Genomic DNA, 24,513 nt, shown 5'->3' on the forward strand with positions numbered 1-24,513 from the left:
CCTGTGCTTTTAAACACTATTCTATTGTAATAAATCTATCATACTTACCCTAAACTTTTCTCCATTTAGCATAAAGATAATAGCATTATGTATGTATGACTCCTCATGTTAGGGAGCGGTGGTAAAACATAATACTGTGGCTGTTTGTGTGCCTATATTAGAATATGTGTTTATAAAAGGTTAAGTTAAAATGTTTTTAGTTGTAATTCAAAAGATGCAAACTGTGTATACCTATAGCATATTTACTTTGTACTAGATTTGTTTCCATTCAGATGTATGCTTATACACAATTGAAACTAATTGTATCTGCTGTTCCTCCCCATCCCCTTTTTTTTTTTTTTAATTTTTTTTTTTTTTTTTTGACAGGCAGAGTGGACAGTGAGAGACAGAGACAGAGAGAAAGGTCTTCCCTTTGCCGTTGGTTCACCCTCCAATGGCCGCCATGGTAGCGCGCTGCGGCCGGCGCACCGCGCTGATCTGATGGCAGGAGCCAGGTGTTTATCCTGGTCTCCCATGGGGTGCAGGGCCCAAGGGCTTGGGCCATCCTCCACTGCACTCCCTGGCCACAGCAGAGAGCTGGCCTGGAAGAGGGGCAACCGGGACAGGATCGGTGCCCCGACCGGGACTAGAACCCGGTGTGCCGGCGCCGCTAGGCGGAGGATTAGCCTATTGAGCCACGGCGCCGGCCCCCATCCCCTTTTTTGACTAGTGGTTGTAATTTTAAAAGGTAAATAACTAGTTAAAAGCCTCCCCCCACCCTTTTTTTTTTTTTTTTTGAGGGGGGGGTGTTGAAAATGGCTCACAGTAGCTTCTGAGTCCAATTATTGAGAAAGTTTTTTCAGTTCCAGGTGTTAACGTATCTTTTGTTTATTTTTTCGTTCTCCCCAAGGCTAATAATTCTTTGTTTTGGAATAGTCTTTCTGTTGTTGGATTTGTAAGAAACTAAAACAGGATCATCTGGCTAGTTTTTAATTCCTGTTTAGGAAAAGAGTGAAGTCCTAGAAATATTGGAGAAGGGTATAAAAACCTTTGAGAGACATGAAGAAAAATATTCTAAGAGGTCAAGAGTTGAGGAAATATGTAAATAGAGAAAATTTTAAGTTAAAGAGAAACATTCCTGGCAGCTCTTGGCAGCTTCAGCTTTAATCTCTAGTAAAATGATGGGCTAACTTTTTAAAGTTGGAAATAATATTTAGAGAGAATCAGAGTACAAAACAGCAAAAGTTTATATAATTTTAGGTAAATAATATTGACTTATTTGTTGAATGCTGACATTGAGTTTGGCACTGAAGCAGCATAAGACAGATGCAGAGACCTTAAAAAATCTTACAGAAATATCTAAAATGCTACGGCAGGAAAGATGATTAAATTTAAGTTTCTTTTGGCATGAAGCTAGTGGAAGAAGTCTAGTGGAAGAGGGAATAGGGTTAGCTCTACTTGAGTTAGTAATTTGATGCAACACATCACAAAATTTTATGTGTAAAATTGATTCAAATTGACTTGGCTTCATTTCTTGCTATGTGCATTGAAAACTGGCTATAAAATTGTAATGTCTTGACACCTTGAAGTTCCATTTTCAAATTAAAGCAATGTATATTACATTGAAGTTTTTATAATAGTTTTTTATAGTTTAATGGTGTAAGTTATCATTCTTCTGTATGTAATGACAGCTTTTTCTTTTGGATTTTCCCCTTTTGATAGGCACACAGGCAACCTATACCCGGCCAACAGTGAGCCCATCCATAGGTCGGATGGCTGCAACCCCTGGAGCTGCGACCTATGTGAAAACTACCAGTGGGAGCATCATTACAGTAGTACCCAAGTCATTAGCTACTCTGGGGGGCAAGATAATTAGCAGTAATATAGTTTCTGGTAGGTATATCTGAAATATCTTAACGATATAGGTGAATGTCAGTGAGAGGAGAAAATCTATCTCACTACTGAAGTATTCTATTTGATTTTTTAAATTTTTTAAATTTCTTAGAAATCTGATATTTTGTTCTCAGTATGTATGTTTAGTGATTAACTATAATTTTTACTTTTAGTGTTTGCAAAAAAAGCTTTTGATAATCCTAAAACAAAGAACATTTAGCTGTTTTTAGTTACAATAGAAATATTGTGGCTTATGTTTGCATAGAGAGTTTTCAATTTAGGATTCTGTTTGGCAACATACTCAGACCTCCTAACAACTCTGAGGTAGTAGATACTGTGCCCAATTTATAAATGAAGTCAGATTTGAATTTATAGAGGTCACGTTGACTTGTCCAAGGTCATACAAGCTAGATAGTGAAGAACTAATATTTGTTAATCTACATGTGTTTGGAGTAACATACCTCATAATTTCATTTAATAGTGTCACTTTGGCTTATTAAAAATAAAAAACTTGAATATCTTTGCTTGCTCTTTTCACCATTTATATTAACTGCTTTTTAAAAATATTTTACTCAGTGAAGCTAACCATTTGCCTATTTACTGGAATATTGGAACCTTCTCTGGTTTTTATTGGCTCATTAATCCCCATAAGTATTTGGGTTATGGACCCTGAAGTGGGAATGTTAACATCTGTTTTCATTGATTATTATTTTTAATTAAAATGAAGTAAATAATGTATGATTAAGCAAGCCTTGTGATTTTTAACTGTCACCATTTTTGTGGACCAGTCATATTTTGTTTGCCCCAGGTGAGTTGTTCTGACATTTTAATGTCAGGGGATTGAAGTTCTTGGCAGTAATTTGATGTTGCTGATAACTTGGGGAGTGAAAAAAAAGCAAAACAGGGCATGGTATTGGCATAAAGCACTATATTTAAAGCTGTTAATTTTGGCTTTACTTTTAAGTGTAAGTGAGAAAATCCAATGTTTGCCAAACTGAGGAGGGTGAAACCAGTTGGGAAAGAATCATCGTATTCCAGGTTTTAAGAGGGCATTTTAAATAACACAGTTAAAGCTCAAATTATAATTTATTACTTGACAATATCTTTAAATAGTATAGAGCACTTAATTAAACATATTTCAAGAAGTTTTTCATTGGTAGTAGCTTTTTATGACCTTAAGGATTTTTCTTTACTTATATATGCATGTGTAGTACCATGTAACTTGAGGGAATGTCACAAGACCTGTTTTCAGACTTTCAGTGCTTTGTAGTGATACAGTTAAGCCACATGCCTGTAAAAGAAGACGTGTGGCCTGAGGAAGTCCATATCTTAGGCTTGTACTCATATGATTCACCTTTGTGAATTCACCTTTGTGCTGAAGTATAAACCCACTCTTGAGATAGTTACTATTTCAGGAGCAGCTCTGTCCACAAGGAATCCCTGACCTTTTCCGGCACTGTAGGAGATACTTGACATACAGTTGAAATTTCCTTATTCCTCGTGCATTTTGGCCGTATCCTCTGTTTCATGGTTGGACAATTTTATTCCATTTATTTCACTGTTTGACATTTTATTTACTTCCACTGAAGTGTTCTACACTGATCCTTGGGTTAGTTATTACTATTCTTCATTAAGATACTTCTCTTACTTGGTAGTATTCTTTTTTATTTTAAGATTTATTTATTTGAAAGGCAGAGTTGCAGAGAGAAAAAGAGAGAGAGATCTTCCATCACTCCCCAAATGGCTGCAATGGCTAGGGCTGGTCCAGGCTGAAGGTAGGAGCTTCATCTAAGTCTCCCACATGGATGCAGAAGCCCCAGCACTTGGACCATCTTCCCCTGCCCTCCTAGACACATTAGTTGGATTGGAAGTGGAGCAACCAAGACTTGAACCATCTCCTGCACAGGATGCGGGATTGCAGGTGGCAGCTTTACCGCTGTTGGCTCCTATACTTCTCTCTCTCTTTTTAAAGATTTATTTATTTATTTGAAAGTCAGGGTTACACAGAGAGAGGAGAGGCAGAGAGAGAGAGGTCTTCCATCCGCTGGTTCACTCCCCAATTGGCCGCAATGGTCGGAGCTGCGCCAATCCGAAGCCAAGAGCCAGGAGCTTCTTCCTGGTCTCCCACTCAGGTACAGGGGCCCAAGGAGTTGGGCCATCTTCTACTGCTTTCCCAGGCCATAGCAGAGAGCTGGATTGGAAGTGAAACAGTCAAACCAGTGCCCATATGGGATGCCGGCACTGCAGGTAATGGCTTTACCCACTATGCCACAGCACCACCCGCCTCACCCTACCCCCCATAGTACTCTTGTTGATCCATCATACAGTAGTTAATGGGTTAGTTTATTACTAATTTTTTAATTCCTCATTGTCTATTCATAGTAAACTAGAAAGCCTTGTTGAATAAACTTGGAATTTTCTGCCTTCCTCCGTGAGCATATGATGGATTCTAAAGTTCTCTCTTCCTTAAACAAACAAAAAATAATAAGATTTCTAAGACACATTCAAGCATCTAAACTATAAGAATAGAAGGCTTAGAGTTCAGTGCTGTGGCACAGCATGTGGGCTCCGGTGGTTCAAGTCCCATCTGCTCAACTTCCCATCCAGCTCCCTGCTAATGTGCCTGGAAAAGGAGTAGAAGATGACCCAAGTACTTGGGCCCCTGCCACCCACATGGGAAACCCAGATGAAGCTCCAGGCTCCTGGTTTTGGCCTGGCCAAAACCATTTGGGGAGTGAACCAGTGGATGGAAGAGCTTGCTCTGTCTCTCCTTCTCACTCTGTAACTCTGCCTTTCAAACAAACAATTAAATCTTATGAAAAAAAAAAAAAAAAAAAAAAAAAACCAGACAAGAATAAAGGCTTTAAAAATACTTTGCTCCTCATTGTGGTGGAATTTGGAAAATGTAGAAAAGTACAAATAAAATTAAATACCTATAATTTTCACCATCCATAGAAATGTGTTAAAATTTAGATTTCTTTTCACTTCTTTTCCCATTCACTTTGTTTATGTAGATAATGTTTGTATGTATTTGAGGGTATTTCAAAATGGGAAAATGGAATTAAAAGGTTTATTTTGGGCTGGCGCCGTGGCTTAACAGGCTAATCCTCCATCTTGCGTTGCCGGCACACTGGGTTCTAGTCCCGGTTGGGGCGCCGGATTCTATCCCGGTTGCCCCTCTTCCAGGCCAGCTCTCTGCTATGGCCCGCGAAGGCAGTGGAGGATGGCCCAAGTCCTTGGGCCCTGCACCTGTATGGGAGACCAGGAGAAGCACCTGGCTCCTGGCTTTGGATCAGCGCGGTGCGCCGGCGCTGCAGCGGCCATTGGAGAGTGAACCAACGGCAAAGGAAGACCTTTCTCTCTGTCTCTCTCATTGTCCACTTTGCCTGTCAAAAAAAAAAGGGGGGGGGGTTTATTTTGGTGCAATATAAAAATTTTTTAATTTATTTTCATTTTATTTGAAAGGCAGAGAGAGAGAGAGAGAGAGATCTTCCATCTACTGGTTTATTCCCTAAATGACTGCAACAGGTGGGGCTGGGCCAGGGTGAAGGCAGGAGCCTGGAACTCAATCCAGATCTCCCATGTGAGTGACAGGGACCCAAGTACTTGCACCGTCATCTGTTGCTTCCCAAGGTGCTTGTAGCAGGAAGCTGGAACCAGAAGCAGAGCCAGAACGTGGACTCAGGTACTCCAATGTGGGATGCAGGCATCTTCAGTGGTGTCTCAGCTGCTGTGCCAAACGCCTGCCTGTGGTACAAAATGTTTTGGAATCCATGCATAGTTGGGGTCTTAAAAGTTTGTTGAAAATGTGGATTATGAAAAAATATACACTAAAAAATTTTTGTGCCAAAATAACTTGCCTTTAATTTCATTTTCCATGAACTTTTTGAAGTACTCTTTTATATGTATATTTTAAAAATTAAATTGGGATCTCATATAAGCAGTTTTCTTGTTTCATGTATTAGTGTTATTTTCTCATGCTGGTAAATGTATTTTGTTGTATGTCCCTTTAATGTCTACATAATATTGTCACTGTAATTTAACCCTTTCCTTAATGGTTAAATGTTTTTGGTTACTTACAAGGTTTTTGTTGTTTTTATTATAAATAACCCTTTGGTCAACATTATTATGCATAAAGTTATTGTGTAAAGTTCTTTTTTTTTTTTTAAGATTTATTTATTTGAAAGGCAGAGTTTCGGGGAGAGAGAGAGAGAGAGAATGAATCTTCCTTCTGTTGGTTCACTCCTCAAATAGCCAAAATAGCCAGAACTGGACTGATCCAAAGCCAGCAGCTATGAGCTTCTTCTGGGTCTCCCATATGGGTGCAGGGGTCCAAGTACTTGGGTCATCTTCTGCTGATTTCCCAGGTGCATTAGCAAGGAACTGGATCAGAAATGGAGCAGCTGGGACTCAACTGGCACCTGTATTGGGTGCCGGCCCCATAGGCTGTGGCTTTACCCACTCCAGCACAACGCTGGCCTCTGTAAAGTTCTTCCTTCCTTTGTATAAAATCCTAAAAGAGAAATTAATGTTTCCAAAGTGTTTTCAAGAGAGGTCAAGGTTTTCTTTTTATTAGAATAATCAATTAAATGGAAAGCATGCCAAGTTACATGTTTATTTAAGTGTGTATATATGAATTAACTATGAGATTTGTTACTTTTTTTGTGAACTTTGTTGAGGGTTAAAAGATAATACTCATTTTACACAGATAAGGTCTACTTGTCATTTACTTGTCCTAGGTTCTCATAGTGCCCAAAGCGTAAATACAGTGGCCAGACTTGATTTTTATCTTTTTTAAAAATGTCTTTTTAAAATAAAGATTTATTCATTTTTATTTATTTATTTATTTATTTATTTGAAAGGCAGAGTGACAGAGGGAGAGGGAGAGACAGAGATTTTCCATTCATTGGTTAACTCCCCAAATGCCTACAACAGCAGCGGCTTTGCTAGGCCAAAGCCAGGAGCCGGAACTTCACATGGATCTCCTTTGTAGGAGGCTGGGACCCACATACTTGGGCCTTCATCCATTGCCTTCCCTGGTGCATTAGCAGAGGGCTGGATTGGAAGAGGAATAGCTGGGACTCAGACCAGTGCCCTGATATGGATTGCAGACATCTCCGGCAGAGGCTTAACCAACTCTGCCACAGCGCCAACACTTTTCCTTTGCTCATGGCCTCATTTCTTTGAGCAAAGTAACATACAGCATTACCTGAGAGACCATGATTGTCAGGATAATTTCAGAATCTGTGGACAGTAAAGTCTGAGCCAATCAATTTGTGATCTTCTTTAAGTCTACCTATAATAATGCTCAAAATTTTCTAGGCATATTGTTAAAATCTAAGAGTACATTCATGTCACCGCCCATTGTGATATAAGTGTGACTCATAGTTGTTTGTACCCATTGTTTCTTCTTCTTCTTCTTTTTTTTTTTTTTTTTTTTTTTTGACAGGCAGAGTGGATAGTGAGAGAGAGAGAGAGAGAGATAGAGGTCTTCCTTTTGCCATTGGTTCACCCTCCAATGGCCACCGTGGCCATGCGCTGCGGCCGGCGCATCACGCTGATCCGAAGCAGGGAGCCAGGTGCTTCTCCTGGTCTCCCATGGAGTGCAGGGCCCAAGCACTTGGGCCATCCTCCACTGCACTCCCTGGCCATAGCAGAGAGCTGGCCTGGAAGAGGGGCAACCAAGACAGAATCCGGCGCCCTGACAGGGACTAGAACCCGGTGTGCCAGCGCTGCAGGTGGAGGATTAACCTATTGAGCCACGGCGCCGGCCGTACCCATTGTTTCTTGACTCTTGTAAGTAAAGTCTGTGTAGGTGAGTTGAGTTAGGGCTGTGTGAGGTGCTGTGACACAGAAGGATGGATGTGAGTTTCATTCTGTGTCCTAAAGAATGCTAAGCAAATGAGCTTGTAAGCATTCTGTCCTACCGTGAGAGCTAGAGATCAACTACTGTGAAAGTGTAGCAGATGACCTGTTTTTTTTGTAATGAATAATATTGCTTCAGTATGACTTGGGTATCCCTTGAGACATAGAAACATACTCTTTAGAATTTCAGGCACTTATAATTGCTGAGTATAGACATAAATTGTATTCTATTTTAATATAGTATGAAATTTGCTTTTCCTTATTCTGTTAACCTTTTCTAACCTTCTGTGTCCTCCCTCCCCATTTTGTTAAGCTGATGGACTTGGCTTGTAGCAATCTCATAAATTGACAAACTTCTGTAATGAAAGAGATTATACATTTTATATATTTTTTGAAGATTTATTTGAATGGCAGAATGAGAGAGAAAATCTAATATCCTCTCATTCACTCACCATATGGTCACAATAGAGGAGGCTGGTCCAGGCTGAAGTAGGGGCCTGGGTCTCTGATGCGGGTTGCAGAGGTCCAAGTACTTGGGTCATCATCTGCTACTTTCACAGGCACATAAACAGGGAGCTGGACTGGAAGTGGAGCAGCTGGGACTTGAATCAGCAATCCAAAATGGGATGCTGGCATCTAGTGTAGCAAGCTGCAGCTTAACTCATTGTGCCAAAATGTACCCCTCTTTTTTTTTTTTTTTTAAAGATTTATTTATTTGAAAGGTAGAGCTACAGAGAGGCAGAGGCAGAGAGAAAGAAGTCTTCCATCTGTTGGTTCACTCCCCAGTTGGCTGCAATGGCTGGAGCTGTGCCGATCTGAAGCCAGGAGCCAGGAGCTTCTTCCTGGTCTCCCGTGTGGGTGCAAGGGCCCAAGAACTTGGGCCATCTTCCCCTGCTTTCCCAGGCCATAGCAGAGAGCTGGCTTGGAAGTGGAGCAGCTGGGTCTCAAACCAGCTCCTAGATGGAATGCTGGCACTGCAGCTGGTGGCTTTACCTGCTATGCCACAACACCAGTCCCTGGCCCCCTTTTTTAAATGTTTCTTCTTTATTATTTACTTTCATCTACTTGAAAAGCAGAGTGACAGAGAAAGAGAAAGCGATCTTCTATCTACTGACTCACTCCATAAAATGCCTGCAACAGCCAGAGTAGGGCCAGGCCAAAGCCAGGATCCCAGAACTTATTGAGCTCTCCTACAGGGATGGCAGGGTCCCAAAGCACCCAAGCCGTCATCTGCCTCCTCCCAGGATGCAAAAACAGGAAGTTGTACTGGAAGCTGAGGTACTAGACGTGAACAAGCACTTTGAAATGGGATGCTGGTGTCCCAAATGGCAGTGTAACCCACTGTGCCACCATGCATGCCCCTGTTCCAGGTTCTTGACATGATGAAATTAGCTGGTAGGCAGGTAGGTGTCATGCAAGACAGGGAGCACTGCATGATGGAAACCCTGGAATAGGGAAATGATATGGGAAGCCAGAGGAGTTGAGAGGCTGCCTCTTGACATTGAGAACATTTTCAAAGAAGACATACTTACTGGTAAATTGAGTTCATTCACTCACTGAGCAGTTAAGATTAACTGTCACCTGCTGCACTGAACACTGAGAAATTAGTGAATTTAACAGATGGAATGTAGAGCTCAAGGGTCTTTCATTTTGTTGCAGGGTACGGGGAGTCAAGACAGCATGAATCGGGTTTGCATCAGCATTTCCCATTTGGGCAATTAGAAGAATATCCAGCTGAAATTTGGTGGATCAATAGGTGGATAGGTAGAGGAGTAGCATGTTATGGAAGGATGTGAAGAAAAGGCAAAATAATATTGGAACATAGATATGCTTGGGGCAGCAGATATAGACCTAAATAGATCTTAATGATTATAAGCATAAATTACATATGTAAATATACTGTATAAATTAGAGTTTTATTTTCAACCTTTCCAGAGTTTTACATATTACAGAGGCACATATTAAATCTGTGACTTGGTTTGTGTTAGTATTACCAAAGAGATGGGGAACAGACAGACTGATCTGTTCACTGGTTCACGTCCTAAATTCCCCAAAGCTGGGGTGAGATCAGACCAAAGCCAGAGTGTGCCTTAGCAGTAAGCCGGATCAGAACCAGAGTGGGGACTTGGCATCCCAAGCAGCAGCTTAACCGCTAAGCCAAACACCTGCCCCTGCTTGTGTCTTTCTTAAGCACCCTAAAGTACGTGGCCTATTTCTTTTCATAAATTTTCTCTAGAGTCTAGTGCCATATGAATTTTGATAAAATTTGCCTCTTACATTCTTTTTTGAAGTTTTCCCATCATTCTAGTCACATGATTATAGTACTGAATTGGGAGAGATATGTGTAATGAAATAGAATGTGATTTGTTTCATTTAATTGATGAGGTAAAGAAGTATTGATAGCAACATTTTTAGATTCTGAGTTTGGTGTTTGGGGTCTTGAGTACTAAAAAAAATGACTACTTGAAGAATCAGTCCTTAATATTCCTTCATTCTAGATAACTTACTATTCCAAGCCTTCATTTTCATCTTCATGACAACCATCACATCATCTGGGGATGACTTTGGCTATATGTATTAATAAACAAATAAACAGAGATAACCAAATGTCACTAGTCTTTAACTCAGGCCCCTTTTTTTTCCCCTTTTCTAAGGAACAACTACCAAAATCACTACAATTCCGATGACTTCCAAACCCAATGTGATTGTTGTGCAAAAGACTACAGGAAAAGGAACGACCATTCAAGGCCTCCCAGGCAAAAATGTTGTCACAACATTGCTAAATGCTGGAGTAAGTAAGAGCTTCAACTGCAGACTCAGCAATCCATTGAGGAGTTCAAAGACCAGTAACACAAATATTTGCCTAAGGACTTTAGAACCCCACAATGGCCAGAATGGCTTGATTTACCACTACTGTGATATAATAACTGTTAAAGCACCACCAACTGATGCCATTTTTCACAGTAATTTCTAAAACACATTGCTCATAGTTGCTCATAGCTAAGTTGCTTGTGACCATGATTTAGATATTTAGCTTGGTCTGGGTGGGGAATTCCATTGGCTTAACTGCAGGGGACTTCTGTTGGAGCACAATTTTAGTTCTGCTTATAGCCAATAAATGCCGGTCTACTAGTTGACCTAGGTTGGGCAAAGAGAAGTATTCAGTGTTAAGACAAATTAATTTATGGGGGATTTTTTTTTCTTTTTTTCTTCCATTTTTACCTATCTGAGCTTGTAAAAAAAAAAAACCAACAAAATGATTCATTTGTTATTCTGAAGGCAGTTGTTAGAAGGATAAGAGGTTTAGAGTTAGACATACCTGGCCTTTGTCTCTTGGCATCATAGTTATTTGACCATGGGTGGCTTAGTCACTCTCTCTAATCCTTGATTTCCTCATTTGTACCTTGGGGATGATGATTTCTACCAGTGAGGTTGTTCAATAACCTGATCCATATTTTGAAAGTGCTTAGAAGTGCTCAGAACAGTGCCTGGCATGTAGGAAGTTCTTAGTCATTGTTTTTTAAATTGTTCTTGGTACTTAGCTCTTCAGGCTTGATAGGGCCCCTGACTTGCCTGACTTCACTAGAAAATGGCACAATAGACTTCCTTTAAGAGAATCTCACAAATGCATCATGGATGTCACAGTCCTTATAAAGTTGGGAAGGGTCCAGCATTAGAAATTCTCAATGAGAAAAAACCTAGGTTCTTCCTACTCTGGATTTACGTAGTAAACCAAAAGTAAAGCCAAGATTAAAATTCAGATTTTTGGGACCCTTTACACTGATTTGCAGCTTGATAGGACTAGATATATAAATGACCTTCAAAAAGTTAATGGAAAATTGGAACAAAAATTATTTATTTTAGTGCAAAAATGGAAATCTACAGTTTTTCATAATGCATTTTTATAAGAAAACTTTTTGAAGACCCCTTGTATGCATGGATTTCAGATTTTTTTGCATCAAAATGAACTTTTAATTGTGTTTTCTAAGAACTTTTTGTTTTGTTTTAAAGATTTGTGTATTTATTTGAAAGTCAGGATTACATAGAAAGAGGGAGAGACAGAGAAAGAGAGATCTTCCATCTGCTGGTTCATTCCCCAGATAGCTGCAACATTAGTAAAAGAAGAAGATCAACATTAAGATGGTGTGAAACAGGCATGTGTATCTGTTCTCATTTTTATGTATTTATTTGAGAGGTAGAGTTACAGACAAAGAGAGGGAGAAACAGAGAAAGAGGTCTTCCATCTACGGGTTCACTTCCCAAATGGCAGCAACAGCTGGAGCTGGGCCGATCCAAAGCCAGGAGCCAGGAGCCAGGAGCTTCTTCTGGATCTTCCACATGGGTGCAGGGGCCCAAGCACTTGGGCTGTCTTTCATTGCTTTCCCAGACCATAGCAGAGAGCTGGATTGGAAGAGGAGCAGCTGGGACTCAAACCTGTGCCCATATGGGATGCTGGCATTGCAGGTGGAGGCTTAACATACTATGCCACAGCCTTGTGTTCTTATTTCTTGCTCACATGTACATGCCCACAGCATTCATCTGAAAATACCCTGGTGATTGTATTTTTTCACTTGAGTGGGCCATCATACTTGGGAGAAGGCTTGTTGAGCTGTTTAATACATGTTCATGCCACTTGTGAACTAGCAGTTCTTGGCGAATGAACTAGAGCTCTTTCCAGAGGTACAGGTGTGAAGGACATGTGTGTGTTGAAATAAGTTACCTGATGATTGGCAGACACTTCATGCTTCCCTTATTTACAGCAAGTGCTAGTACTTAGAATTGTTGTAATCGTATTCAGCTCGGAATTCAGGGGAATTGCTTTTTAATCTGCTCACCTGGGTGCCTTTTCTTTTTTAAACTGGCTGCCAAGTTTAGATGGCTGCACAGTTTACTGATAGTGGCTAAAACATAAGTAAATGCTAACATAAAAATTCTCAGATATTTCATTTCCTTTTTTAATTTTCTGGATGTTAATAATTTAGCAAAATCACTGTATTTGAACTTGGTTAAGTTCAAGTAAAAAGATGTTGAGATCATAAATAAGTAGAAATGGTACTTAAGAATAAAGCAAGTGAAAATGCAGCAAATGGTGGAAAGTTATTTGGCTTAAACTATCTGGTTAATCAACTAAAGTGACATTAGTAACATACTGATAGTAAAATACAGGAAATGCTCTAAATTTTTCCTTCCTCTATTCATGTGTAACCTAAGAAAGAACATTGATATATTTGTTGTTTTCATCTCTTGCCCCTACTTTTTCACATAGATAGTCTGCTGTGTATTCTTTTTTTTTTTTTTTTTTTTTTTTAAGATATATGTATTTATTCATTTGGAAAGCTGAGTAATAGAGACTGATCTTCCAGCCTCTGGTGCACTCCCCAAATGCCTGCAACACCCCGGAGTAGGGCAGGCCAAAGTCAGGAGCCAAGATTTCCATCTGAGTCTCCCATGTGGGGGACAGGAACCCAGACCCTTGGACCATTATCTGCCGCCTCCCACATGCATTAGCAGGAAGCTGGATCAAGAGAAGTAGAGGCAGAACTTGATCCCAGTTACTGCAGTATGGCTGTGGGTATCCCAAATGGTGACTTAACCTGCTGTACCACAGCACCCACCCCATGCTGCTTGTTCTTAAGATTTCATATTTGTGGAACTTTAGAAGTTTATTTTGGATGTATCCTTTTAAGTACTAGTATATTGTACAATAATTTTTAGTTACATAAATATTTCAGAAAAATTAGAAAATAAAGAGGAATCTGGAAAAATAAGATGGCGCTGGAGGGTGGGATTTATAATCCCAACTATTAGAGCTACCACTGTGAATATTTTACTACATGTGTATATTCCAGAGTTTTCAGATTCTATCAATAAATGTATTCTGAAAATGGGACAATATGATAAATATTCTTAAGTGAGATAAGTTTTAAAAAGTTACTCATTAATGGGGCCGGCGCCGTGGCACAGTAGGTTAATCCTCCGCCTGCGGCACTGGCATCCCATGTGGGTGCCGGTTCTAGTCCCAGCTGCTCCTCTTCCAGTCCAGCTCTCTGCTGTGGCCCGGGAGGGCAGCGGAGGATGGCCCAAGTGCTTGGGCCTTGCACCCACATGGGAGACCGGGAAGGAAGCACCTGGCTCCTGGCTTTGGATCGGCGCAGCTCCAGCCGTTGCAGCCATCTGGGGAGTAAACCATCAGATAGAAGACCTTTCTCTCTGTCTCTCTCTCTCACTGTCTGTAACTCTACCTCTCAAATAAATAAAATTAAATTTTTCTAAAAAAAGTTTCTCATTAATAAATAATTATTTGGCTAGAAGTCGGTCAGATAACTTTCTTTTCTTTTTTTTTCTTTTTTAAAGATTTATTTATTTATTTATTTGAAAGTCAGAGTTACACAGAGAGAGGAGAGTCAGGGAGAGAGGTCTTCTATCCACTGGTTCACTCCCCAGTTGTCCGCAGTGTTCCGGGTGTACCACGTGGATGCAGGGGCCCAAGAACCTGGGCCATCTTCTACTGCTTTCCAAGGCCATAGCAGAGAGCTGGATCGGAAGTGATGCAACTTGGTCTCAAACCGGCACCCATATGGGATGGTGGTACTGCAGGCAGCGGCTTAACCCGCTGTGCCACAGCGCCAGCCTCAGTCAGATAACTTTCATTTCAACTAAGTGTAGGATTTTTGATCACCTGTGAGCAGTGAGTTTTGTTACATAATCTACACTGCTTTCTCCATCATCCCAGTAAAATGTTTCATAATTTTTTGGCAAGAGGACAGTTTTTATCATTTAAATGCATATAAGTTTCTAATGTAATCATTGACTTCAATTTAGGGAGAAAAGACTATTCAGACGGTGCCAACAGGAGCAAAGCCAGCTATCATCACTGCTACAAGGCCAATCACCAAAATGATTGTGACTCAGCCAAAAGGAATAGGTTCCACTGTTCAACCAGCAGCTAAAATCATCCCAACAAAAATTGTTTATGGGCAGCAAGGAAAAACACAGGTATGCTACAAGATATGATACTTTTTTCCTTGGCTTTTGTTTTTAAGTTTCTAAAATTCCCAGACAGAAATTTGAAAGCAAAGCTTATCTTAAAAAAACTTACTAATCTTAAAAAATCATATTATTAGAATTTAGGACTGAATGTATAGTTAATCATCTGTTCTCAAAAATCTGTGTTTTTTTCCTCAGTACTTTTTTTGGTATCTAAGTTATTTCTGTGCCATGTTATGAGCAAAGATTAGGGGAAGAATTCCTTCGGAACGAAACTTGCTGAAGGTGTATTTTGTGACTTGAGGAGTACATGGCTGAGGAGAACCTCTGAAAAAAATAGTTTTTATATACTAACATGGCCATCGAAAGCACTTTATTTACTTACAAAATGTACTTTACTTGAACCTGTCTAATGGAGAAATCAGTGGTCTGTTCATTTTTAAATCAGTAGGTTACTGTTTGTTTTGTCAGTACTTAAATTGCTTTTCTGAGACTATCAGAGGAAGCGATCAGTATCAGCTTTGGTTAAGAAATGTTACCCTGGTCGGCGCCACAGCTCACTAGGCTAATCCTCCGGCACCCTGGGTTCTAGCCCCGGTTGGGGCGCCAGATTCTGTCCCGGTTGCTCCTCTTCCAGGCCAGCTCTCTGCTGTGGCCCAGGAAGACAGTGGAGGATGGCCCAAGTGCTTGGGCCCTGCACCCCATGGGAGACCAGGAGGAGGCACCTGGCTCCTGGCTTCGGATCAGTGAAGCGCGCTGGCCGTAGCTGCCATTTGACGGGTGAACAAACGGAAGGAAGACCTTTCTCTCTCTCTCTCTCTCTCTGTCTGTCTCACTCTGCCTGTCCAAAAAAAAAAAAAAAAAAGGAAACACTACCCTAAAATTTTGCTAAGGATACTAATTTACCTATAAACCAATAATTTGCCATTAGAATCTGTTCCTTCAGAATTACAGCCAAATAGTTTATATTATCTGAAAAGTAAGTTTTGTGATAAGTCCAAATTGTTTGTTTAGTTCAACCATAACAATTTCATTTGCTCCATGATCTAAGACATAATAAAAACTACTATTTCATTCTGGAACTCTTAGAAATGGGTAACTTCATGGAGACTGAAAAGGTTTAGAATCTTATACAGGGTAGAAATAAAAATAATTGTGCTAAAATGACAGCTTCATTCCATGGATCCATTTGAAGTCAATTCCTAGATTACAAGTTTTGAAATGGAATGGTACAGTTTGAAATTTTTTTCCCGTTTCACTTGTTTTAGTGTCTGGTTTTGACTTTTACCAGGAGTTGATCCACTACATATTCCATTGTTGCTTCTGTTACTGTCTAAATCAGTGTTCCTCCAAGAAGTTATTCAGAGAATGCTTAAGTTTCAAGAAAATTTACTTTGCAGATGTGTTGACTAGAACTTCATATGCTTCCTAAAGCAAAGAAACTTGAAGAACAGTGGGCATAAGTAAATTAGGGTCTTATTTTTATCATGTTGATTAAAGTTCAGAGGGAAGAAGTCCTGGATTGATACTGTGGTTCAAAAATTCCATTAGGATACAGAAAGACAGATATTGCATGTTCTCCCTTATATGTGGGACCTAAAATTAAAAAAAAAAAGTCAAGAAACAAAACAAAAGAGAAATGCTTATATGTTATCAGTTTTGTGGTTATTATTCTACTATATAGGCTACAGGTTGTAAATAAAGCCTAATGTCATTATAGGAAAGAAAAAAACAGGTGCATAGGTTCACATTAAAATCATGGCTGTTACAGACTGGCATGTAGCACTTAAAACATAAGTGGTGTAACTAATTATTTATTTATTTATTTATTTATTTATTTGAAAGGCAGAGTTACAAAGAAAGAGACAGTAATATCTTCTTTCTGCTGGTTCACTCCCCAAATGGCCACAACAGCCAGGACTGGGCCAGGCTGAAGCCAGGAGCCTAGAACATATTCCAGGTCTCACTGTTTTCCCAAGCACATTAGCAGGGAGTGGGATCAGAAGTGGAGCAGCCAGGATATGGATGTCTGCCAACAGGGGATGCTAGTGTCACAGGCGGTGGCTTAACCTACTAAACACATGGATGATTTACCTGTGCATTGAATTAGTCTTTGATGTGCAATACTTTACCCAAAGCATAATATGTTTATAGAATCCTATCTTGAGGACGGTGCTCTCTCTCTAACTCTTTCAAATAAATAAAATAAATATTTTTTTTTTTAAAGAACCCTATATTCCCTATCAGGAAAATGCTAACATATTTTAAATGCTTTTCATTTTTCTTTTAGGTTCTTATTAAACCCAAACCAGTAACATTTCAAGCCACAGTTGTTAGTGAACAAACAAGACAACTGGTAACAGAAACATTACAGCAAGCATCCAGGGTGGCAGAGGCTGGTAATTCATCTATTCAGGAAGGAAAAGAAGAACCACAGAGCTATACAGATAGTAGTTCCTCTTCTACAGAGTCTTCTCAAAGTTCCCAAGGTAAGATGCATTTTTCTTTTCATTTACACAAGTATAGCTGACATAGTTCCAAATAGAACTTGCTGCTAGGGATTTCAAAACATTCTTATATGCTTTGATTTATCAGTTCTTTTAGTTTTATTTTTTGTTTGGTGGGTTGATGTTTAATCAGTGAACTGAAATTTTATTTTTGGTGAAATTTACCATTCTTTCCTGCATGACATGTGTTCATCAAATAATTGGTAAACTTGAGGTGATGATTTCATCAGGTAGGTAATGGTAACTGAGTAGAACTGTGCCAATTCCCAGATGGTAGTTTTCGTATTTTTCCTGTTTGATTTGGGTAAGTAGGGAGCAAAGCATGCAAGAAAGTGAGTTCACCTTTGGAAATGGTTGTTGCTGAACCTTGAGGAAGAATCAAGGTGGCCAGAGGTGGCCTGAAAGTGAACAGTAAGTAGGGTGACCATAAATTGTAGTTTGCATGGCACAAGACCTAGTTTCTATCTGCTGTTCCAGCATAATTCCCTCTCAGAAGTACCCCAGATAATTGCATGATTGTCCTAATTATAAGCAAGACTTCCCAGAGTCCTTGGTGCTTTTTAGTTATGCTATTCTTCTGGGAAGGCTCTTGAAATAAACTCATGATCATAGCTTTGAGACCTTCTTTAAATCTAGTATTCATGTCTCTCAGTGATCTTAACAGCCCTTGCTGTCAGAGTACAGATTAAGTACCCCTTATCTGAAATGCTTAAAACTAGAAGTAGTTCAGATTTTGTGTTGTTTTCAGATCTTGGACTATTTCATGTATATAGTGAGATATTTTGGGGATGGGACCCAGCTCTGAACACGAAACTCATTTTCTTCACAAATGCCTTATATACATAGTCTGTAGGTATATTTTTAGTATGCCTGCATTTTTACAGTGATCCTTCACCACATGATTCAAGTGTGGAATTTTCCACTTGTGACACCTTGTTGGTGCTCAAAGAGTTTCAGATTTTAGAGAGTTTTGAATATCAGATTTTTGGATTTAAAATATTCACCCTGTATATTTGTGCCTGTGCTTATGTGCTCAACTGCATGTAAGCAAAACTTTATCTTATTCTTTCCTCACTCACTTCATTCCTTCTCCCTGTATCCCCATTGCTCTCACTGGAGTGATTTTTTCTTTTCTTTTTTTTTTTTTAAGATTTATTTATTTGAGAGGCAGAGTTAGAGAAAGAGGTCTTCCAACCACTGGTTCACTACCCAAATGACCCCAACAGCCGAGGCTGGGCCAACCTGAAACCAGGAGCTAGGAGCTTCTTCCAGGTCTCCCACTTGGGTACAAGGGCCAATCCCTTGGGCCATCTTCTACTGCTTTCCCAGGCCATGGGAAATGGCAAGTGGAGCAGCTGGGCTCAAACTGGCACCCATATGGGTTGCTGGCACCATAGTGCCAGACCCAATTTTTTAAAAAAGATTTATTTTATTTATTTAGGAGGCAGAGTTATAGAAAGCAGGGAGACAGAAAGAGGGAGAGAGGGAGAGAAGGTGAGAGAGATATCTTCCATCTACTGATTCACTCACCAAATGGACACAATGATCAGGGCTGGGTCCATCTTTGTCTCCCATGTGGGTGGCAAGGGCTCAAGCAGATGGTCCATCTTCTGTTGCTTTCCTGGCACATTAGCAGAGAGCTGGACCCAAAGAAGAGCAGTCTGAACTCCAACTGGCGTTGCAGATGGTGGTTTAACTTGCTGTATCACAGCGCCAGCATCCTCACTTTTCTCATACACATTCTTCATGTGGTACAATCACTTTACTGTTTTAACTCTTCGGTAGAGTCTTCCAAGATTAGTTTTACATTGTTCACTTTGCTGATTATTCCATTAATTCACTCTGACAATTACTTATTAGTTTATACTAAGAGTTGTGCTGTTTTCTATAGAGGTTGAGTGAAATGTAATTCTTGTCCTCCAGGAGTTTAAAATTTTATAACAGGGGATTAAAATATATATATATATATATATATATATATATATATATATATATATATATATACAATTCTAGTGTAAGAATTTTATTAATGACAAACAAAACAAAATGCCAAAAGCTGAATGTTCACAATGCAGTGAGAAGATTGGAAAGCTTCATGAAGGAGGTGGTAGCATTTAAAATAGTCTTGGAAAATTCATCAGTGAAAAGTAAAGGAAAATGTTGACTTTAAAAGATAAGCAATATGACACTCATTTCAGAATGCACATAGCTCCCTTCAGCACATTATCAATGATAGTAATATTTTGTGAATCGATTTGCTGTCATCCGATGCTGACTATGAAGTCTATATGTTAGTTAATGGAGTGATAGCTGATTCTTCAATCATTTCTCTTTTTTTTTTTTTCGATTATTTCTTTTGGATCTTCCTGATTTAGTATATGCAAATCACATTGTTAATTCAGCCGATTGGCTGCTTTTTTCTCTTTTATTATTTTTGTTTTTATATTTTTGAAAAACAGAGACAAATGAAGGGAGATCTTCCATCCTCCTCAGAACAGCCAGGGCTGAGCCAGAGACTAGCCGGTAGCCCAGAACTCAATCCAGGTCTCCCTCATTGGTGGCAGGGACCCAAGTACTTGAGCCTCCTAGGGTATGCATTGGAAGAAAGCTGGATTGGAAGCCTGGTAGACAGGACTCAAACCAGGCACTTTGATGTGGAGTATGGGAGCATTAAGTAATCATAAATTACTTAATTACCGTCCCAAACACCTACCCCATTCTTCTTTTAAAATCTGCAGTTTTTGAGTAATACTGATTTTTTTTTTGCCTGTAAGAAATATTTTCATAGAGTGCAGGTAAGATGTTTAGTTTGTGAACTGATGTTGGAAGGGGGACATAAATAGTAGGTGTCTATAGATTCATAATATCAGTTCATCCTTTGACATTGTTATTCTTTTTTTAAGGGAGTTGTAAGCCAGTTAGTAGTTTCTAAACATGCTACTTCATCAGTTCAATCTTCAGTTTTTATTGTGAGAGTGGGATAGATATTTGACTTCATATATTTTTATTTGTTTTGCATTACTTTTTAAAATATTCTTTAACAGAAAATTTTCATAATTCAAAATAGGCATATTTAATATATTGACAATATAGCAAGTTTTTATCATTTGCATTTGTCCCCCTCCCCCCCTTCCTGTATGGTTCTTTAATACATTCCCACACAGACAAGTGCTGGGGATATATGTGCTATACTTTAAAGAGAAAGCAGTAGAAGTTTTGGTCAGTCTGATATACTAATTTTTAAATTATATGAGGGCAATATCTACTAGGAAAGTGAGTGGTACATAGCAGTCTTTTTCCATTATATTGCTGTTTTCATAGCTTTTAGCCACCTTTCTGTTTTTTGTAACTTTTCCTTTTGCTATCATTTCTAACTTGCAGAAAAGCTGCAAGAATAGTAAACAGAACTCCTGTGCATACTCTTTACTCAGATTTTCTGCTTGTTTGTCTTTTGTCCTATTTGCTTTGTTGTTTATTCTCTGCTGTATGTGTATAATTTTTTAATTTCTTAGCTAGTTGAGAGTAAGTTGTAGATATCGTATTTCTTTACCCCTAAATACTTACACGAATATTTGTTAGTCTGTATTTATTTATTTATTTATTTGAGAGAGCTACACAGAGAGAAGGAGAGGCAGAGAGAGAGAGAGAGAGAAGGAGGGAGGGAGAGAGGTCTTCTGTCTGCTGGTTCACTCCCCAGTTGGACGCAGCGGCTGGAGGTGCGCCTATCCAAAGCCAGGATCTTCTTCTGGGTCTCCCACATGGGTAAGGGGCCCAGGCACTTGGACCATCTTCCATGGCTTTCCCAGATCATAGCAGAGAGCTAGATCAGAAGTGGAGCAGCCAGGACTCAAACCGGCGTCCATATGGGATGCCGGCGCTGAAGGCAGCGGCTTTACCCTCCACGCCACAGTACCAGCCCCCTCAACTTTTTCTTGACTTGAGAATTTTCTGGTGACTTTGCCTACACAAGACCTGGAATAAGGGTGTCTAATGTCAGCAGAGTGCCTTGATTTCACTTGTGGTCTACGACTTCCTCTACTCTCCCCACCTTCCAGGAGACGGCTAGGCCCCATGTTTTATTCCTGAACTGTCTCCTCACAGGCTCGAGTCTTTATCTTTGCCATGTTAAAAGACTTTCTTGATCTACCTGAAAGGGTTCATCCCTCCTCCACTATGCTTCCAGTACTGAATTGTACTACTGTGTTAATGTGGACCATTTGATTTTGTAGTTTTTGTTTGTTTGTTACAATCGTTTCCTTCTCTACTAGACTATTAACTTCTCAAGGGTAAGAATCTCACTCATCTCTGGATATCTGACTAGATACTCACTAAAAGTTTCACTGAGTGAAAAACTTAATCTTGTGCAACTACGGCAAAGGATTAAGTGCCAGCCGTGTAAACACAATTATCTTGCCTGACTCCAAAATGTTTTTTTCTTTGGGGTTTCCCCTAGCTGTGTAGTGGGCTTTTCGGACAGTGCACACCTGGGCTGTTAGATACTGCTAGAAAGCTAGATGACCCAGCCTACTGGGTCAAGGGCATACTTGCGTGGGCCACTTACTCAAGATTGGGTCATTTGCTTTCCATACATCCTATCCTTTCCTTCTGAAGTGGGTCTTCTTTTTCCTCTTTGTCACATGGGAATGGGCTGAACTTAATGGATTCTAGATTTGTTTTGAAAAAGTATAAACAATTAAATGTGTGCCCTGCCTTGTTCTGAAAGGTTTTAAAGTGGGCTAAATGAAAGATTGTGTTAAGCAAATTGGATGAGAACAAGGAGACAAAGCCAAGGGTTGGAACTGAAAATGGAACTAGACATGAGGTGAATGCAGAAATGCACTTTGTAGAAACATTGCTTTGAGTAGATCACAACCCAGTTTCTAGGATAATTTTTTCATGAAGACTTATGATCTTAGTAGGTCAGAGTAAGGGTGAGAAGTAAATCCAGATTAAGTTTGCTGAACTTTTCAGAGCTGGCATGTGCTAATATGCATTGTGAAAGATGAAGAGTGGAATATATGATGTAAAATGTCCCCCAGCTCTTTTGACCATGGAACCATTTTTTTCAGAACATCTAGAGGAACTATAATGTTCTCTGGAACATATTGAGTGATGCTGTCTAGGCAGTTAAATACTGTGAAGGCTATGAGCTTTAGGACAGTGCTTCAGAGGGAAGGTGCATTCTCCATCATAGAAGGGATACAGACATCTTAGGTTTATTTAGAAGAGAGGTTTTATATGGATAACATTTATGGGAATCATTTTGTATAAGGAATTGCTAGTGGAGGCAGGATTTTTATTAGAGAAGAGAAGATGGAGTGGATTGGGTCAGGGAAAACATGGGAGCAATTGTCAGTTATCTTGAGGACCGTGATCTAGAAGAGGAAGACAGTTGGTTTCTTGATGGATACCTGGCTGGACACTATGCCACTGAGTAGAAGTCCCAGGGAGACCTTTTTCTAATTGTCGTAGTTGTACAGAGATGGAAGTTAGTGAACAAGCAGGCAGTAGTTGAGTTTGCTGCTGGAGTTCCCAGGCTGCCAGGGATATTGTTGTGAAGATTTTAGTATAGGACTGATGCTAGCATTAGGCAAATTTTAAGATTTTTTTTTTCTATCAGAAAAGTCTTAAGATTTTATGAGCATGTGATATAGGTATTTTGTAAAAAAGACATCAGAGATATTTTTAGAGAGATGCCTAAATCTGCCTTTAGATAGAGTCCTGAAGTGTGCATCTCTAGTACTAACATGTAACATGTGTCTAAGAAATACTGGTTAAATGACCTGTGTGGGAAAACCCTTGAGGGGCTGCTTTCCTTAAGCAGGTGGCTCTCGTGAGATCAAGCTCCTGGAGTCCTAGTGATTGCACTTGTTGCCCCCAGGGGCAGACTTGATAGGAAGCAAATTTATCTAGGTTGCAGAATAGCCAAAAATAGTGAGAAGAGTCAGTCAAGGTGTGGTTTTCACTTCGGTTCACACTCGCGGTTTTGTGTCGCAGCTGTTGGGGTTGCTGCAGTGGTGTTTTGCTTTTTCTGAATATGGACAGAAGAAAACAGAGCACTCCCCTGGTCTGTAAGGGGTGATGTTATTTGCGGTGATGGTCTCTGATAGGTGCTCTCATGTGGAAATTTGTTTTCCTTTCTCCTGTTTCTGCCTTGTCTCTACCAACACAATCTCTGCTTTCTTCTAGATAATGTGTCTCAGGGAATTAGACTGTGAAGTCACTCTGTGCCTATATTATCATGAACATTTCTAAGGTTTGCATAGACGTAATGACTAATGAGTTTCCTTAAGTTTCAGTTCTACGTGTCCACTTAGGATGAACAGAGAAAAATTGTTATCTGCTTCACATGGCACCTGGTATTGCAGGATGGTGTCCTTTAGCTCTCTGCTGTTTGTTTGCTTGTTTAAGTTTAACGGAAGTTATACATCCCTAGTGTGGTATTCTACTCAGTGTATTGGTGGGGAAATAGATCACCAATTATAGTTAAGTACAATATATAGTTGGTTTTTTTTTTCCCTTTAGGAAAACTGTTTTGTTTGAAGAGTTCCTCTTCCCAATATTTTAGGTAAATTTGTGGCTTTCAAAAACGTTTAGTTCATAAAGAGTTGGACTTTTTTGTAATATTTGTTTTTGCTTTGGAGCTACTTGAATTCTTATCAATTTTCTGTATGCTTTTACTGACCATCCCAATTCAAAGCAGTCTCTTGTTTTCTATATATTTGCCTTGTTTGTCCTAACCATTTTATATTTACCCTAAGATAAAAAGTCATACATCTTCATTTTATGTTTCCCCTCTTATAATTTCAATTTGAGAATAGGAATCACACCTTTGTATCTTCCACACTTTCCATGTGGTAACTCGGGCAGGAGAGTTTAGGAAGTTAGCAGTGGTTTAGTCTACGCTTCTTATTTTGTAGATGGAAAACATAATAATTAATTTGTTGCTTGATCTCATGCACATTTAGTATTTACTTGCAAACCTGTGCAGCATGAAGATACTATGCCTTGAGTGAGGGCCGTAATTTTCTTTCAACCTAACAAAGAGTCCTAGAGTGGAGCACAGTAGTGCTTCTGTTGTCCCTGATAGTTTATTCAGCTTGTTTACATGTATCACTTCATTGTTTCTTCAGAAATCCTATCAAGCTGAGAGATGATTTTTTTGTTTCATTTAAGAAATAGTGAAGCTAAGACTCAAATAATCAACCAGCTAATAATTCATAGAATTGGGATTATGACCCAAGACTTGGAACTACATGTTATCGTATTCTGTTATAGTATT

General features: G+C 39.5%; 1 protein-coding gene across 8 annotated transcripts in view; it reads left to right on the forward strand.

Moving 5' to 3' along the window:
• EMSY (EMSY transcriptional repressor, BRCA2 interacting) overlaps positions 1-24,513 on the forward strand; it is a 96,227-nt gene that overhangs the window by 57,080 nt on the left and 14,634 nt on the right. For all 8 annotated transcript variants that reach the window (XM_062196738.1, XM_062196745.1, XM_062196740.1 and 5 more), the window contains 4 exons: positions 1,702-1,872; positions 10,392-10,528; positions 14,560-14,733; positions 17,015-17,213. In XM_062196738.1, coding sequence (XP_062052722.1) covers positions 1,702-1,872; positions 10,392-10,528; positions 14,560-14,733; positions 17,015-17,213 — 681 coding nt within the window. The remainder of the gene's footprint in view (positions 1-1,701; positions 1,873-10,391; positions 10,529-14,559; positions 14,734-17,014; positions 17,214-24,513) is intronic.

Source organism: Lepus europaeus, chromosome 7 (genome assembly GCF_033115175.1).
Source record: "Lepus europaeus isolate LE1 chromosome 7, mLepTim1.pri, whole genome shotgun sequence".
Classification (NCBI taxonomy): Eukaryota; Metazoa; Chordata; class Mammalia; order Lagomorpha; family Leporidae; genus Lepus; species Lepus europaeus.